The sequence below is a fragment of the Larimichthys crocea genome, chromosome XXIV (genome assembly GCF_000972845.2).
Source record: "Larimichthys crocea isolate SSNF chromosome XXIV, L_crocea_2.0, whole genome shotgun sequence".
NCBI lineage: Eukaryota > Metazoa > Chordata > Actinopteri > Sciaenidae > Larimichthys > Larimichthys crocea.
The window spans coordinates 7,558,480-7,575,163 of record NC_040034.1 but is presented as its reverse complement, the minus strand read 5'-3'; the positions used below and the strand labels follow the sequence as shown (position 1 = coordinate 7,575,163).

General features: G+C 40.4%; 1 protein-coding gene across 2 annotated transcripts in view; it reads right to left on the bottom strand.

The window, feature by feature from the left end:
- The window catches only part of cdin1 (CDAN1 interacting nuclease 1), a 55,331-nt gene that overhangs the window by 11,875 nt on the left and 26,772 nt on the right, over positions 1–16,684 (bottom strand). For both annotated transcript variants that reach the window (XM_019277176.2, XM_027274941.1), the window contains 3 exons: positions 16,243–16,310; positions 14,686–14,751; positions 14,386–14,491 (listed from right to left, as the gene is read on the bottom strand). In XM_019277176.2, the coding sequence (XP_019132721.1) occupies positions 14,386–14,491; positions 14,686–14,751; positions 16,243–16,310 (240 nt within the window). The remainder of the gene's footprint in view (positions 1–14,385; positions 14,492–14,685; positions 14,752–16,242; positions 16,311–16,684) is intronic.

The following is a 16,684-nucleotide window of genomic DNA, read 5'->3' as shown; positions in this document are numbered from 1 at the left end:
ATAAAATAAAAGAACAAAATACCATCAACGCAGAAGAATTCGGATAAAACTGAGGCAGTGTGCTGAATGGTGAGATCCCAAGGCGCATTTTCATTCAGTCCGACTGAGACCAGAGAGAGAGAGACAAACCAACCGCTATCAGCAAGATATGTGATGGACATCTAACTCTACTTCTGATCTTTAACTCAAGTGACGGCTGGAATGCCATCTGAAGTGGGAAAAAAAAAAGGAAAGAAAGAAAGAAAGAAAGAGAAAAGCCGTCACCGGGAAGTTGTAATAGGAAATTGCTCTTGGCAACTATTTGTTCAAGCACCAGATTTTTTTCATCTTTATGCCAACCCAGCGAGCCCCCATTGGAAAACAGGGCAGGTCCCCCTAATGAGTAATCTATTTCAAAGCAGTCGTGTCTGGGCATGACAGTTTACTGAGAGGCTTGAAGAACTGGTAATTACCAGTGTTACGGGGCAATTAATGCATATTACACTGCGGCACTCATGGCGGTGACTGTCAGCTCCCCAATAAAAATGAGCACTCTTCAGCTAAAGGGTGACATTAATTGGGCCCTTAATGACTATGCAGAGGAACCAAGCCAAATAGGAACAAAACAGGGGACTCGCTCTGACTCCAGCAGAAGGCTGGAAATTGGACTAAAAATGAGATTAATTGCTGTTTAGAAAAAAAAAAGAAGGGAAAAAATGTGGCGAGGGGAAGGGGGGAGAAAGAGGTTGGAATTATAGGGTGCAGAGAGCAAGGGCTGCTCATACAAATGACAATTCAATTAATTATTTTATACTGTATTTTCCATACCTTAAGGAGTGCAGACAGGCCTGAGGCTCATTCCAAGGGCTTTGTCTTGATGTGTTGCTCATTGCATAAACATCTACATGTACATTTCCCAAACCACCCACACACACAGCGTCATGGTGCATATGCTCAATAAATACATCTAAAATCTTCATTTAAGTGAAAAAAACACAAAGAAGGGATATATACACACACATATATATATATAGCTGTGAAGGAGATCAAGTAGTTAGGTCTTTCATAATATGCAATAGAGGAAAAAATGATCTTAAGACGCAAGTATGGGGAGCTTCTGGGTTCCACACTAACCCTCCTATGAAGCCTAAGGCCTTAAGTATGTCTTTCCACTTAAAACAGTCCATAAAAAAACATTAAGCAAAGCTTAAAAAGTAAATCTGCCAAATTGCAGGCCTTCCACCCCCAGAAATGTTTGTTTAGAAGGAGATCAAGGATGTGGCGAAGACATGAAGTAATTCTGATTAATGTTGCTAAAGCTAAAGCACGTACCGAACACCACCTGAATATGCAAGCTCCCAATCATAAAAATATCAGCATGCAAAACATGCCATCATTTGCATACATTTTTGATTTTGGATTTCCTTGCTATTTAAATATGCAGTTAGAAATAGTCCAGCACTGCCTCTTGCGCTGTCACGCTGCACGCTCACACTGTCATTGGTCCTGATAGAACTCTTCCGCTTCAAAGGGAGCTTTGCAATGGAGAGGAGAATGAGCAAATATTTGAATTGCAAAAACACATCATCTTGCGAGGGGGAGAAAATTCAAGACAACTTTTTTTCAGAGTTAAAGACCCCCCCCCAACCCCCGGCAAGCTAACCCTCTGCACGCCGCACAAAAAAAAAAAAATTCAACATATTCATAGCGTAAGAACTCTCCTTGCTAATTTACCATATCCAAATTTGTGTAATGGGATATGACACATTTTAGAGTGGATTGCAGGGGGAAAAAAAAAACTTTAATTTGAGGAGAGAACCATAAAATGTTTAAGCTGCCCCTGTATTTAACTGAATGCACCACACAAATCCAGGGTCTCAGACAACCTGACATGGGTTTGATTACAGACTGAAGTGTAATTAACTACTTAAGTTATCCTCTGGTAGGTTGGAGTGAGCAGTAACGTCGCGGTAGCTCGCTATTTCTGCATAACTAAGGAGACCTCTACATTCTACAGGCATACCTTAACCCTCAGGATTAAGCAGTCAGTTTACAGCCATTTACATGCAATCACTCCAGGAGAATCTCTTGACAGCTTCCAACTTCTGCAGAAGTCAGTGGGGGGGGAAAAAAGTGCAATAAATAATCTTCATGACAAATCAATACTGTGACTCATAGCATATTTGAAGGTATGAGTTCCCCGATTTGATGCCAGGATAAATACGACATTTAAGCCAAAAGTTACAAGTCTAGCCACGAAGGCCATGAACAACATTAACAGCAATAAATACCCATCTTCAGACATCTGAAAAAAAAATACCCTGCAAAGAGGGAAAACTGTGTTTATGATTGTAAATTTATTTACCACAGGCTGAGAGCTACCTTGAATTTTAAATCGGGGGGGGAAAATGTGAGCATCTCAAACACATACTCAGAAAATGTCTGGGACGTGGAGAATTACTGTGAGTTGCAAAATAAACTGTGGAAAGACAGGCAATCAGCTACTGGTGGAAAAATATCAAGGTTACTTTTTTTTTTTTTATTATATAAAAGCATGTCAAAGCCTTAAATGTTAGACAAATAGTTTGTGGATTCCATACAATAATTAGAGGCTCAAATTAGGTTTACGCTCTTAATGTAATTCTACATTACATCTCAACCTGTAATCACGGTCTTAAATGCTTAATTCTTCATCATCTCTGAACACACAGCTAGCATAACCCACCGTCCACATCACACCAACCGCCACTCTAACCCTCCCGTGGCCTCTACTCCCTGTGACTCGCCTACGTGTAGACAACTTGGAGACAGCTCTGAGCAGAAATCAAACTTGAATGATGGATAGCTTTACTGCACAATGACCTCTGTCACTGGGTTCTTGCCCTAAATCAATGCTGGCGATAAGGGCCCTGCGCCAGCGCTCACCTTGGTATGTTCACCAACAGACCTTATCTATGGCAGGAGGAAGTGTGAGTAATAACTAAAGACAAGCCACGACAAAACCACTAACCCCACCTTGTCAAACATAATTTACAATGTATATCCCTCTACCCCCTCCTCTTCTGCTGTTAAAACAGTAATTATGAGAACCAAAGAGATTTGGGAGAGTTTGGAAATTGTGAGTTTGGAAGATTAACCTGTTGTAGGATGGTGGGAGAGCTTTGCACATACCTTTGGGTCCAAACAGAGTTTATATTTTAACAAGGAAAGTGAGAGATGGATTGTAGACTCAGGACCGACATACCCTAATCTCGATACAGTGGCATGCCCGTGCACATTCATTCACAAAATTATGAATCTGATCCTTAAATTTCACCGTTGTCAGGTTTGTGTTTCCGTGATGCATACAGGGAAAGGTTGGAGGTTGAAGTTGAGTGGAGGGCCGACAGGAAGTAGGAGCAAAGACTTTATGAAGATTACAGCACTGAGAACTCGAAGACCTTTCAGTAGTTTTTCATGAGAGTGTGTGTGCGCGCATGATATAGAGAGCGGAGCGATAGAGCGAGCATGCTTCCAGGCAGTCGTATCAAAACGGAGAGAGAGACCAAACATGACATCAAACGCTGCAATTAGCTGACCCCTTTCTCCTCGAGTCACATTATGAAAAGCTCTGCCTTTAAAACCCTGATTAAAATATGTTTGCTTTCTCATTCAAAATGACACTTGACAAGGTTAGTAATATTTCAACTAACTGCAAAAACATTCTTGTGGCCGTAATCCTTTTTTTCCATCACTTTGCAGGGGCGCAGGTAACCTCGGAGCGAGTTTCCCATGAACTCAGCGCTACAATTTGAAAACAAAACGTCTAGGGAGGGGAAAAAAAAAAAAAGGAAAAAAAAGAAGACTAGTTCAAAGTTTCACTCAAGCGTGTTTTGTTTCACCCGGGCAGTTAAAGCTAAAAGTTTTGCCATCATTATTCAGAGAATTTATCCCCTTTCTAATTCAAACCACAACGAATACTTAAAACAGAGCCAGTAGTCTTTTCTCTAACCGCGAGCTCCATCCTTAGCAGGGACTCGGGGGGGCTTGAGGACTGTCAGCAGCTCCGGGGATAGAGTTCCTCAAACTGTTAAACCCCCTCATCACCAAATTAGGAGAGGTGTAGTCTGTAGTCTGATGGCCTCTCCAACGGAAAAGTGATATAAAAAGTAAAGTGAGATGTTATTTAATGGTGCATAACATTATAAATATGTACACATTTTTTTGCAAGGGTATATTGCAGTCAATTTTAAAACTGACATTGAATCCGAGGCCTTCAAAGAATCTATTTCATTTAAATAAACAAAATGTAAATGGTGGCGGAGGCGGTCTTTGTCAGTGTGCATTCTTGACAAAACAAGTTGAAGATAAGTAATAAATAAAAGGGAAGAGATCAGAAATGGTCCGGCCAAAACTCTGTCTAAAGTTAATAGTTTTCACATCCATTCCAGTTGCAGAAGACGAGAATGTGACGTGTCGGGCCGGACAGTGAGCCAGCCCAGGCTTAACTGCAGCTGTGCTCAAATTGAAGTGGCACTTTCTATCAGAGGCCTTTCGCCAGACAGCTCTATTCTGCCCTTTCACTTGTAACCTCCATGACACACAGACGCTTATTACAACAAAAAAAATAAGAGTGGTCATTTAAAAAGACACAGCAGTCATTGAAGAGACATGGGGGAAGATTCATGGCGCGAATGTGCCAGCTGATAGAGATATCACTCAAAATGAGAAATAGATTTCTCTGACGTCTCCGTGGCGGCCATACAAAGGGGGCGGCACAAAGCCCCAAACTCTGCGCAGAGTTTAGATTTCACTTGTTCAGAAATGTATGCCTCTGTTATCTCGCATCAGTCCAAAAGGAAAAGGATTGGGTATCGCCTGTTTCAACTTCCCGCCTATGATGAAACGTTGCATCGTCAGTGGACAGAGTTGGAATTTGGATCATATCATTACTCTGTTAACTCCTTAAGTCCTTGTCACAAAGGTTTGGTTTATGATGCTCATTTAAAATCCATAATAGAGAAAAATAGCATGTTAGCATTACTAACCCAAGAGAGTGGAAAGAATATATTAGTAGTCATATTGAGTGCACATTTATTCTAAGAAGTTTTAATAGGGTTCAGTGGCCAAATGCATTTTTTTTTTCTAATCATTTACAGACCTGAAAGAGCTTGCAGAGACAAATCTGTTGACCTGATAGATCTTGTACATTAACCCCCAGAATTGATGAGCAAAATCAGAAGGTCAGCACTTGGACACAGGCTCCTCATGTGTCTTTGATTACACACTCCCACTAAAGGGATAGGCAGGCAGAGATGTTTAAGCTATCAGGCAATCAGACCGCCGCGAGACGTGAAACTCAAACCAGAGACGGGAGAGGGAGAGGGCTGCCTGGGAACAAAGATGGGGGAAGAGGGTCCTGACGAAGCTCTTTAACAAATGCCAGGCCGGTGAGGAAGGACTCAGATGTGCTTGTATCTCTTTCAGCAGTTTTGGCAACAGCGCAGTGAAGTGAATTAATACTGAAACATAAAGCAAAAACAAATACCTCTTCATCTGGTATTTAAATTCTATTATTTATGGTACATCAATCAACATAACTGCCATGAGGTACAATCAGATACAGGTCTTACATAGTGAAACAAACAATTAAAACCATATATCAATGCTGTTCTGGGAGATGGATGAGGTCAGGCGGTGAATGGAAAAAAAATTTAAATTACTACTTTACTAAATGTAGAATGATGGGAGGAAATTCAGAACAGCATTGCCGCATTTGACATAACTTATTGTAGAATGGATACGGGAGCTGATTGGTGACGCAGGTTTCTTCAGATTTGTTCAAAAATCTTTCCGTTATCCACTAAAATATTTTTTACTGCATTGTCCAAAAAAGAGGAAAAGCATGCCCTCTTGGATTAGAATATCAAAAGCTCTGTTAGAGATATAAATCACCAAAAGCTTTTTTTTAATCAGGATCTTTCTGCAGTCAATCACAGAGGTCATACAGAGCCAGGATAGCTTTCAATACTGAAAACTACAGTACAGTGTAAGCACTCTTAAGTGTGTGTCTATCTTTTATACGGGATTACGTTTCTGCTCGTAACATATCTGTTCCAGATTATCATTGTTTACATGGAAATTCATTCAGGACTTGTTGGGAATTATAAGACTAGGAAAGGATTTAAATGTACACGGAGGATAAACAAGAAGGTGAAAAAGGAAGAAAACAAGCACGGACGGTGAAAAAACAAGGTTATGTGAGGGACAGTGGGCCTATAAAAAGAAGCCTACTGTCTAGATTATCTATAAGGAACCACTTATCACAAGCGACCAGCTACACACAGTGACTGATGGGCCTCCACAGACCATGAGTACCAGCACATTATCAGGTACACACAGAGCTGCTCTTTAAACACAAAGGCAGAAATATGAAGCATTGTTTCCTTGGCTGTCATTTGGTAAAAAAATATTCTATTTATTCTTGGTCTGAAATAGAAAAGAGTGTTTACCGTTTTTGTGCACCGAAATACACAGGACAATGCTGACCAACATATAAATTAGAACAGACATAGATTGGCTAAACTAAACCATTAATTTACAGCAGGTAAAATGCCACTGATCTAAAACCCAAGTAGCCTTTAAAAGGTTCAATTAAATCAAGAAGTATGCTATTAAAAATCAGACTAACCTATATGTACCATATGTAAAGCATTGCTAGTCATAGTGAGACAAGTCACCCCAACAAAAAAAAATTAAACCAGAAGAAAAAAATGGAAAAAAAAAGAAATTGGAATGTCTCCAAAAAGCTGTTAAACACTTGCCATGTCATGAAATCGCATGTCTAGAACTAATATATGCATTCCTCCTCTATCCGTGTGAACCACGGTAGAATAAAGCCCTCTTCCTCTATTCCAAATGCCATTCCTTAAAACAAAATGTCAGGACCATATTGGTTGAAAAAAGAACAAAAAGAGCAGATTGTTTCCATCCAACTGGGATTTTTCTTTTTTCTTTTTTTTTAAACCAGTAAAGAAAATGTTATTTTTTCGGTGCTTTTCTTGGTTGCATTCATTTCATGTGACAGGCCACAGGACATATGGTCCAGCGCTCTGCTTAGGGCTTGGGAGGACACCAGAGGAATCATGGTATGACTCCTGGCTTCCCTCATCCTGCTCTACAGAGAGGTTAAGACAAAAATTAAGCCCTTTTCGTCGGGCAGTGTTAAGATGCTTTAGAAGCAGCTGTGGAGACGCATGATATAAAATACTTAAAAGGCCCCATGAACCAAGAGTCCTTGAAAGCATTAAAAATTTGTGTTGCAGCTTTATGTCTGCTGAGTTTAAATGAGTGTGTATATGAGGAGAGAACGTGTGTGTGAAAAACCCTTTACCTTTAGCCTTTATAATAGATTCAGCAAAATACAAGATACAATAACAGACATCCCTATAATTATCTTCCTATTTCTCGTTATCTCCCTTTAATTTTCTACATTCGTGAAAATATTTAGCAGCAATAAGCATGCACACAGGGAAAGCAAGCACCATGTATGTGCAAAATCTATTTGCCGAGGTTAACTCTGTGTCAAGAAAGTATAACTGTGAATTTTACATCACATTGAGTGTAATGTGGACCTTTTTCTTCTGGGGGTTAGGCAGCCGTCGAAATTCTCCTGTTAGAGTAAGTTTTAAAAAAGAGCCATTCTAATTCTTGCCCACCACTCTCTGCGCTTTTTGACAAATGCTGCTGACTTCTTCCTGGAATGAAACCCAGAAGGTCACTGTCGAGGGGAAAAAAAAAAAAAAAAAAGAACGGGAAGAAGGCAGCAAGATCGAGAAAATGTGGGGGGAAAATGTGCGTCTCTGTAAGTCTGATGACATACATCGTGAAAGCTGACAAAAAATGCACGTTAATCTTTTCAAAAGTTCCATAGCAAAACAGGAATTCATGGAGTAGACATGCTCGCACCTCATTTTACTCCAGGCTTTCTTCCCCATCCCAGTGTCACAGGCAAGCAGAAAGACAGGAGGAGGGATATGTATCGCTGGGGTGCCGCTTTCTGTCCCGCTCCTCGTTTATAGACACAGCGGCCGTGTCAAAGCTGCTCTCACACTCAGTGGTAAATGACAAATTTGGATAATGCACACATACAACCCTACAAAAATAAATAGGAGACATGGAGGCTTAACCAGAGTTAAATCCTGAGGCTGCTGGGGACCTGAGAGTGCGGATTACACCCCAGACGCCTTAAACAATGCACCCAAATGTGCATCCTTAAAAGCATGAAATCCTTGAAGCATCAGAGCCGACTTGTCATTTGCCATTAATATTCAGAGTTGCTTATGCTTTGGGGGCCAGCGTTGCACTTGTGTGTGCTGATGTGCCCTAAAACAAACACATGCAAAGCCCTAAAGGAACCACCATTGTGGATAGCTATTCTAGCTGTGGAATATTCTACGAGAGGATGTCATAACAAAGGAAACAATAAAAGAGGCCACGTTCCTGCACTGCATGGGGTATCCATAACTATAAATAGGAGGAAGCAAATGTCAAAGGCGCTTACACTTTATCAGGAAACTGATATAGGACTAGAGTTTTCCATGCAGATTAAATAAATACAAATTATGCAACCATGACACCCTGAAACATCACAAAAGAAAGGCTTACATAAGAAACTATTCACATATTGGATTCACTATGATGCTACATAGTATCAGTTATTATTTAAATAATATATATTTAATATCTATGCTATATGTTTTGTTAAATTGTGTATTTACATTATTCCCAATGTTTCAAACAATGTTTAAATCCAGAGAAACCTGTAATTTTATCCAAGGTAGTGGGTGGGTTTCAGTTGATGTCAGAGAGTGAGGAAGGAAGTCGACCAACATGACTAAACACAACATAAATAAAACCTTAATACATACACAACCTCGATCGTGAACATGATAACCATAAAAGCCATTATTGCAGCTGAGACTTTTTCCCCTCTTTCTTTGTTGTGCACATCTCAGACAGGGAGGTGGGGTAAAGTATGGCAGGGCACAGGTCTTGGAGGTGTCGCGTTGTCACCCCAGAAGCGCCAGTACCTGACCTCGGGGATGGCTCTGTAATGTCGAGCCTCATTGGATCAGCAGCAGCCATGACCTGTAGGCATCCTCTCTCAGGTGACATCCCGTATCTGCTCTGGTTCTATGATGGCCTTACTGCTGCTGAGGAGAACACTATACTTACACTACTATTACTTTAAATGAAACAATAAACACTCTACGTGCATATCCAATAATGATAATGATAATAAAATGCCACTATTCCTATTTAACCAATCCAACTATATGCACATCTAAAAATCTAGGCATAAAACCTTGTTTAAAGATAAAAGTATAATCAACTGAATTCAATAAGGGCTGTCTACAACACATTGTGTCATTACACTTATTAATCATTCCTGTCGTTACTGCTTTGGAAAGTTAAACAAGAAATGATGGACATGTCCATTAAAAAAAGGACGGCAATGCACAATATCTTGAATCGAAAAATTAATTCCACGTCGCAAATGGATTGACGGTTCTGAGAATGTAACAGAATTGCCATGCAATTTAAGCTGTAAAAGCTACAGCATACAGTTCCAGATATAATTGGAAAAAGTTCACAAAGACCTCAAGATGTCTAATTGCAGCTGTGTCAACTAATATAAAACATCACATAAATCAGATTTTTGTCTATTCATTAGCCAATGTGTCAGCGAGCAGATTAGTGATGTTGTAGGAACAGTCTGCGGAGAGTCTTCAGAGTTATGACTTCCTCATTAATTGTAGTTTTGCTTCCATTATGTGCATCAAAAAAGTGATACAACAAAGGACAAGCACTAATCTCATTTGCGCAAAACAGATTTCAATGGAGATCGATATGCACTTTTGGAGCATGAGAATTTCTGCTGGTAATTATGGGAGGACATAAATTATGCACATTACAACAGGCCATAACTTTCAAAATTACTAAAACAAAAAGAGCCAGATGAAACATAATGCATGTGCGTGCAAATCAAGTTTCAACAAATTTCTAAGTGGTCAAGCCAGATGATGTATAATAGCAAACCCAAAAGTCTTAGCCCCCATTTCATATGAGGGAGAAATGAGGCATACTGTCCCATTATATTGCTATAAATCATTTTTTGTGGACGGCTGACAGCTTTTTATCAGATCTAACCTTTTCAAGCCTCCATTAAGAGAGCTAACATTTTCAACTCTGACACATTTGCAGTTTACGAATCTCACAGCTGATTTACTTTGGGAGGGGGCACGCTGGCATCCGTGCTCATTTCCACACAGGCTGTCCATTGTGTCGGATGGGGTGGAATGGGGGAGGGAAAATTAGAAACGGCGGAGAGAAGAATAAGCTCTCAATCTACATTTTCCTTTTTAATCTTCTGTACGATAGTGCGAAGTAGTTCTATAGCTGAAAATCTATTTTGTGGTAAACAGTATATTCTGATTTACTCTATTGATTCTTTCATGGTGCACAACTGCTGCATGGAGGGCAATTAAGGGGCCACAAAGATCTCTCATAATCTGACAAATTAATAATGAGTGGACTCTCAGAGAAGAGATGCAGTGAGACTACGAAACATGCAAAGACATGAGCGTTATATCAATTTAAGAGGGACCCTTGTAGCTATTTTTGTCAGATGCTTTCTTTACTATGCTTTGATGTGGCGTCAATGTTTTGACTGATTTTTGTTCAGTTCTTCCTTGTGCAAGCTGTAATACACACTCTCCTGACAATGAGGGCCAATCATTGATCTATAGATCTATCTATTTATCCATCCATCAAGTATCAAACCTTCTCTGGTGTCTTTTGTCCTTCATTCCAGATACACTGTCTTTACAAAAGGACTCTACAGTCTGACAACTGATTAAGTAACTAAACACCACAGCGACCACTAGAGTAGAATTGTCAAAATCTGCAGTAATCAGTGACAAAAACACACATATGCACACAAGTGCACAGATATTAAGAAGTCAGCAAGTAATTGTGGTTATCTGGATGTATTCTGAAATACATACTTGATAAGATAAACTAATCAGACAAGCACAAGGGCAGAACTTTAGTTGCTGTTCTGAGAGTTATGGAAGGAACTTTGCCAACCGTAATTGATTTAAGTACACCATAATCAAGGAGGGGCAGTAAGGTGGCACCACACAAGGGTCCATATTTCATTACATGCTGTGTTTAACCTTACCCACTTCTCCTAAAACACACAAGAGGCTCATTATGTGTTTAATATTCACCAGCAGGTGAATAATTTTTATGCAACTCTGATAGTTGGGCGAGATGGATAACTCAATTATCTGAACATCCGTCAGAGCAGAGGGCTCGCTGGCTCTGGAACGCCACCAGCTAAGATTGATGGCTTGAAGACACCAATAGCTGCTGCTTCGCCATCTCATCCAGGCACTGGGCCGTTTGATTCTGCAGAAGACCGTTTTTCTCTCCATTTTTCCCCCCTTTTATCTTTTTTCTTGGGAGCATTGTAGGTGAAGCGTCATTACCCCTCACTCCACTGAAGAGGGGTTCATTATGGGGTTAGTGTGTTGGCAAGACTATTGTTTGGATGATAAATGCAGTTGGTGAGGGCTTTGGAGGGAAAATTAGTTATGTTTTTTCTTTCCGTCTACAAAAACATGTCCCGATAGCTCACTCTGCACGGCTTGAGGGCAAACCGAGAACAATTAACACAAGCGCTGGGTGAAGCAGCTCAGTTAAAGCAAAGAGGGAATTCATGAAAAATAAGCAAATCACTGGAAATGTCAATCAGGGGCAATGAAGTAATTACAAACACTGCTGTGCAGTTCCAAGGGCAGTCAAAAAGAAAACCTAAAGGTTTAGAGTAAAGCACTGAAATCTGAGTTTGAGGAATGAAAGAATGGACAAACACCCCAAACATCAGCCCCTTCAGGGCTCGTCTCATCGACTGAATCCGACTAATGAGAAGTGAAAAGAGGGTGATGTCACCCCATCACTCTCTTGTCCCCCATTTCTCTACTAGTTTATATTTTTGTGACTACAAAGTGCTGACCCCGAATTCACTGCCTTCACTTTACAAATGCACATAAACATTCACATGTGTGCACACACTTACGTACCTCATACAGTAATGCATAAGGTCTAACAACAAGAGAAAGATGAGGTGCATTTTCAAATGTCAGAAGTAAATGTCAATTAAAAATTACAAGGGTGCTGGAAAAGGTAGGGTCTGATGGGACTGACATTTTTTTTTTCTTTTTTTTTGACAACAATGTTTATCTGACCGGGCTGCTGGCTGACATGATGGGATCTACTTTGTCAGTTCCTTAATACACTTGGACAAGGCCGCCCCAGTGAATATCAATGAAAGACACCCGTGGGCAAATATGTAAGGCTCAGACTAACCCTAACTGTCCAATCAGCCTGTTAGTATTCTGATATTTTGACCTACTGTAAACTAATGCCATGAGCACAAAAGAGGAAGACCAAAGACAAATTAAAGCTACTTTCTTCAATCCAAACGAAGAAAGAACCCTGAGTTACACAGTGAAATATTTATAGAGACATGTGATCTTCATGTCATGCTGCCCGTGGTGCTAATCAACTGAGCTCTTTTCACATCATTTTAAGTTTGACTGTCTGCGACGGTAATCATTTAAGCACTTTCTCATCAAACATGGTCTAGGAATGTTCTGGTGCTTTAAGCAAAGCCTTTTATTGTCACCAATCATTTAATGAGGCCTAAAAAAGATGGTAACCATCAAAGATCGGCCCTTTTTTAAAATTCACACCTCAGTGACTTTTTATTTCCTGACGTCAACAACAGTAAAAAAAAATTAAATAAAAAATGACAGTGCCTTTTCTTCTGGAAGCAGGCCATTTCCAAATAAAACTATGTTACTCTGAGAAAATAAAACACACCATTGATTATGACCTTGACCTCATCTCCCGCATTTTAACTGCTCAATGATACTGGATGAGTCATCTTCCTTGAAAATCAAATGATTCTTCTGCTGGCAGCTTCTGAGTGAAATCAGTAGGTCAGTCATATAACGGCAGGGGTAACATTTTCTGAATGTGGAACCATTATTTTCCACTCATTTAGTTGTTTTTTGTTAAAAAAATAAATAAATCTCTTTACAGATTTAAAACAACAAAGAAGAAAAAATAATAAAAACGTTATTTTCAATAGATATCGGGTTATCTATATCATGAAAACTCTAGTAAGTAAGTATTTTTTTTATCTAATCTCCGGTAGGCAGACAATAAAAGGGTTGTTTTAGTTTGAGGAAACCGCATTAAAAAAAAAAAAAACATACATGAAAATTCATTCATGACAGCTTCTCTTTTTGTGCTGTGGTCCTGATAGATCCAGAAGTTTGATCACGACTTGGTACTGAAGAAAAACAAAAACAAAGAGAGTCCGGCTGTGCCTGAGCTCTGGAACCTCCTGGTGCTCCAGCACCATGTCATAGCATGTCAGCTGGCCGTCACGGCTGAGGGGGGACGGGGGTGTAGCGAGACGAATGGAGGCGGTGTGGGCAACTTTTCAACTTGGTGACTGGAACCTCGTGCCAAGGGAGGCAGGGATGTGAAGACCATGTGTGAGCGACCCCTACTCTTCTCGCTGTGTGTGCTTCATGACAAAAGTCTCTCTACCTGATTACTTCAGTCTGAAATTAAGCCTATATAACATTAATATTGGACTGACTGATTTGGATAATGGCTGAGGACACATGGCTAATCTTGCTGGTATTTAATAGGGAAGGACTGACCTATTTCATTTATGTAATGGCTGGGAAACTATGGGACATTTTCAGCCTTTAAACTAAGAAATAGCACATGAATGACAGGACATAACCTTATAACCCCCTTGTGAGGAGAATGGAAATTAAATAAAATTGGTGTTCTCTGGGGTTGGATAAGATAATACAGATAATGATTGTGTTCTCTCAAGAGACCTTGAAAAAAGTAGATATTTTGTGCATTCATAGCACTGAAACACATGCATTCATACACCTCTGTTTCCCAGGGGTCAGAGTACAAGGGCCTGTTAATGTCAAAAGGTTCTCATGACAACAGATGCAATGGATTGTCATGAGACAGCTTCCCTTCCAAAGCTCACAGGCTGTAAAAGCCTCCAGTGACGGAAATGCATGTGGAAGTATGGGGTTAGTGTGGTCTATGCCAGGGAGGAAGTGGTTCGCGTTGTTAGACAGATATATGAGTTGCCTTTGTAATACTGACAAAAGCTGATCAGGGTTAGCGGTCAGAAAGGAGAAGTTATAAATGATACGCAAATTGGGAAAACAGGAGTTATAGCATTATATGGTTCATTTATATAAGGCATATAAAACAAAGGCAACGAAGGGGTGAGAACACGAAGAGAACACTCGCCTGTTCCAATAGCTCCAGAACTGCTCATTGAGATAGGTGCGATGGCTGTGGTCATCTCCGAATGAGGCTTTGCTCTCAATCCAGTGTACAATGTGTCCCTCCACAGCTTTTCAGAAACAGAAACACACAGCAACACTCAGAGAACACTCAGACTCAAAATCTTTCACAAAAATCAAAGAACGTCTGGCAATAACATGACATTGTTTTAACGACTGCAGAATCCTCTTTGAAACGAGGTATCAAAGGTTAACTGGCAGTTATTTCAGATTAAATATTGACATTCACAATGTAAATACGAACCAATGGGAACCTCCAGGATGATATCAGGTGTTTTGTCGTAGCCCATAGCTCTCAGTTGGTTTTCATCTACAGGATATAAAGTGCAGAATTTTAACACCTGACTCCTACTTTGTAATAATTTTACTCTTCACTGAACAGGTTCTGTTACATCAATCACAGGCAGGTAACCTAACGGCCTTCACCAGTGTGCTGGTAACAAAACCCCTTTGTGTTAGCAAAGAAGAAATAACAGTAGAGGACAGCAAGCACAGTAAAACCATTAACTAAATCTGCCACATATTCGCTGTCGTTGCACAAAAACCTGTAAAGCCCAGTTACAGAGCTGCTCTCCAGTTTGCAGTTTGGCAGAGCGTTATAAAATATACAGCGAGGGGACAAGGTTGGCATTATAGACTCTGTAAGGATGACCCCTGCCTGCGCAGGCCACAGCCATTGTCCTTGACTTCTGGTGCGCTTCGGCCATTATCCCTACAACACCTGATTTCTCCATTAAATCTCAGGCTGACCAGGTCATTCAGTTCCAAGGGCCTGCCTCTTTGTCTCCAGCCAAGCTCAACTAATGGGGCATAGAAGAGAATTGAGGAGAGATGGAGGGTGGCGGTGTCAGTGGTGGTGAGGAGGTAGCATCAGCCAAGGGGGGAGAAAGAGAGCTGAGTGAGGTCAGCGAGGCTGCCAGTGGCCTGTGGTACAGGGGGGCATCCTGGGTGTGGTAATGTTGGTGTATGTGTGTTGTATGTTGTGCAGGATGGGAGCCTCTATTCATACCTACTAGGCTGCTGACATTGTCATGTGGCTCTGATCGCCTTTTTACATCACCTTTGATTAAAATTAATGGGCCATCCCTGCTGTTGGGTAGCTTATTTCCAATCCATTTATCAGATGGGGTGAGGCTGCCTCAGTGGCCCTTGTGTCGCCCGAACTCTGACAGTTTTAGAACAGTCCTCGGTACAGCTCTGAGGAAAGGTCAGCACTCCAGGTCCAAATAAATGATATGGTCTTAATGGCAAAGGGAATGACTTTTACCCTTCATCACTCATTTGACCTAGGGGATGTTGATGGGATGGGGGAAGATGGTACGCAGGGAGGGTTAAAATTTCTGTTTCACAATTTCACACCTGGACACTCCACCTTGATTTAATATTGTTGGAACAGGACAATGGTGTAAGGAAAGTATAAATTATGAGTGGTTAAAATATCAGAAACTAGAACCACATATGAGGAGCTTCCGAAGATCCCCCTAATGGTACCAACATAATATTCATGTAAATAGAAACTGCCCTTTTTCATTCATTTCTGTATAAAAGAAAACTGTGCAGCAACCCGAGAGCACCAAACATTACAACTAATGAAACATTAAAGCTTAAAATATTCATACAGCTGGTGCATAAACATCCAAGGATATTTGATAACAGGTCCTTGCTGTTAGCAAATCAATAGGAGATACCATCCACTGCATCAATCATGTCCAAGGCTTTCTATACTAGGCTTACAAAAAGGCTACACTGCCCTGACCAGACGGATTTAGAAATGTGATGAGAAGGTGAAGAGATGTCTTACCTAGAAAAGAAAGGTTTCTCTCCTTCAGTTTGTCACAGAGTAGCACTTCATGCTCTTGGCCAATAGCGCTGAGAATAGAGTCAAGGATTCCAACATATAGCAACAAGCAGCATTTCATACATGTCTACTGAAACACCCAAATGTTTAGTGTAGTTTCAGAGAGGACAATGATGTTAATAAATCTGCAGCAAAAAGATTCAGGCATTCTACCTAAAAGAATAAGAGCACAGACACGAGGTGATGTAAGCTTAAATGTGTGTTTGGCATCAGTTAAAGTTAAGAATCTGCTTTTCTCCAGTATTGGCTTAGTATGCAAAGTGAAAGCCACTTATCTTTATGCCGATGTATAGCGAGAGCACAATCAGAGTTTTCAGGTCAACCTTAATCTGCTTTCACAACAAATCTCCAAAGTGCATTACCTAAATGAGGAAGATGAAACAAA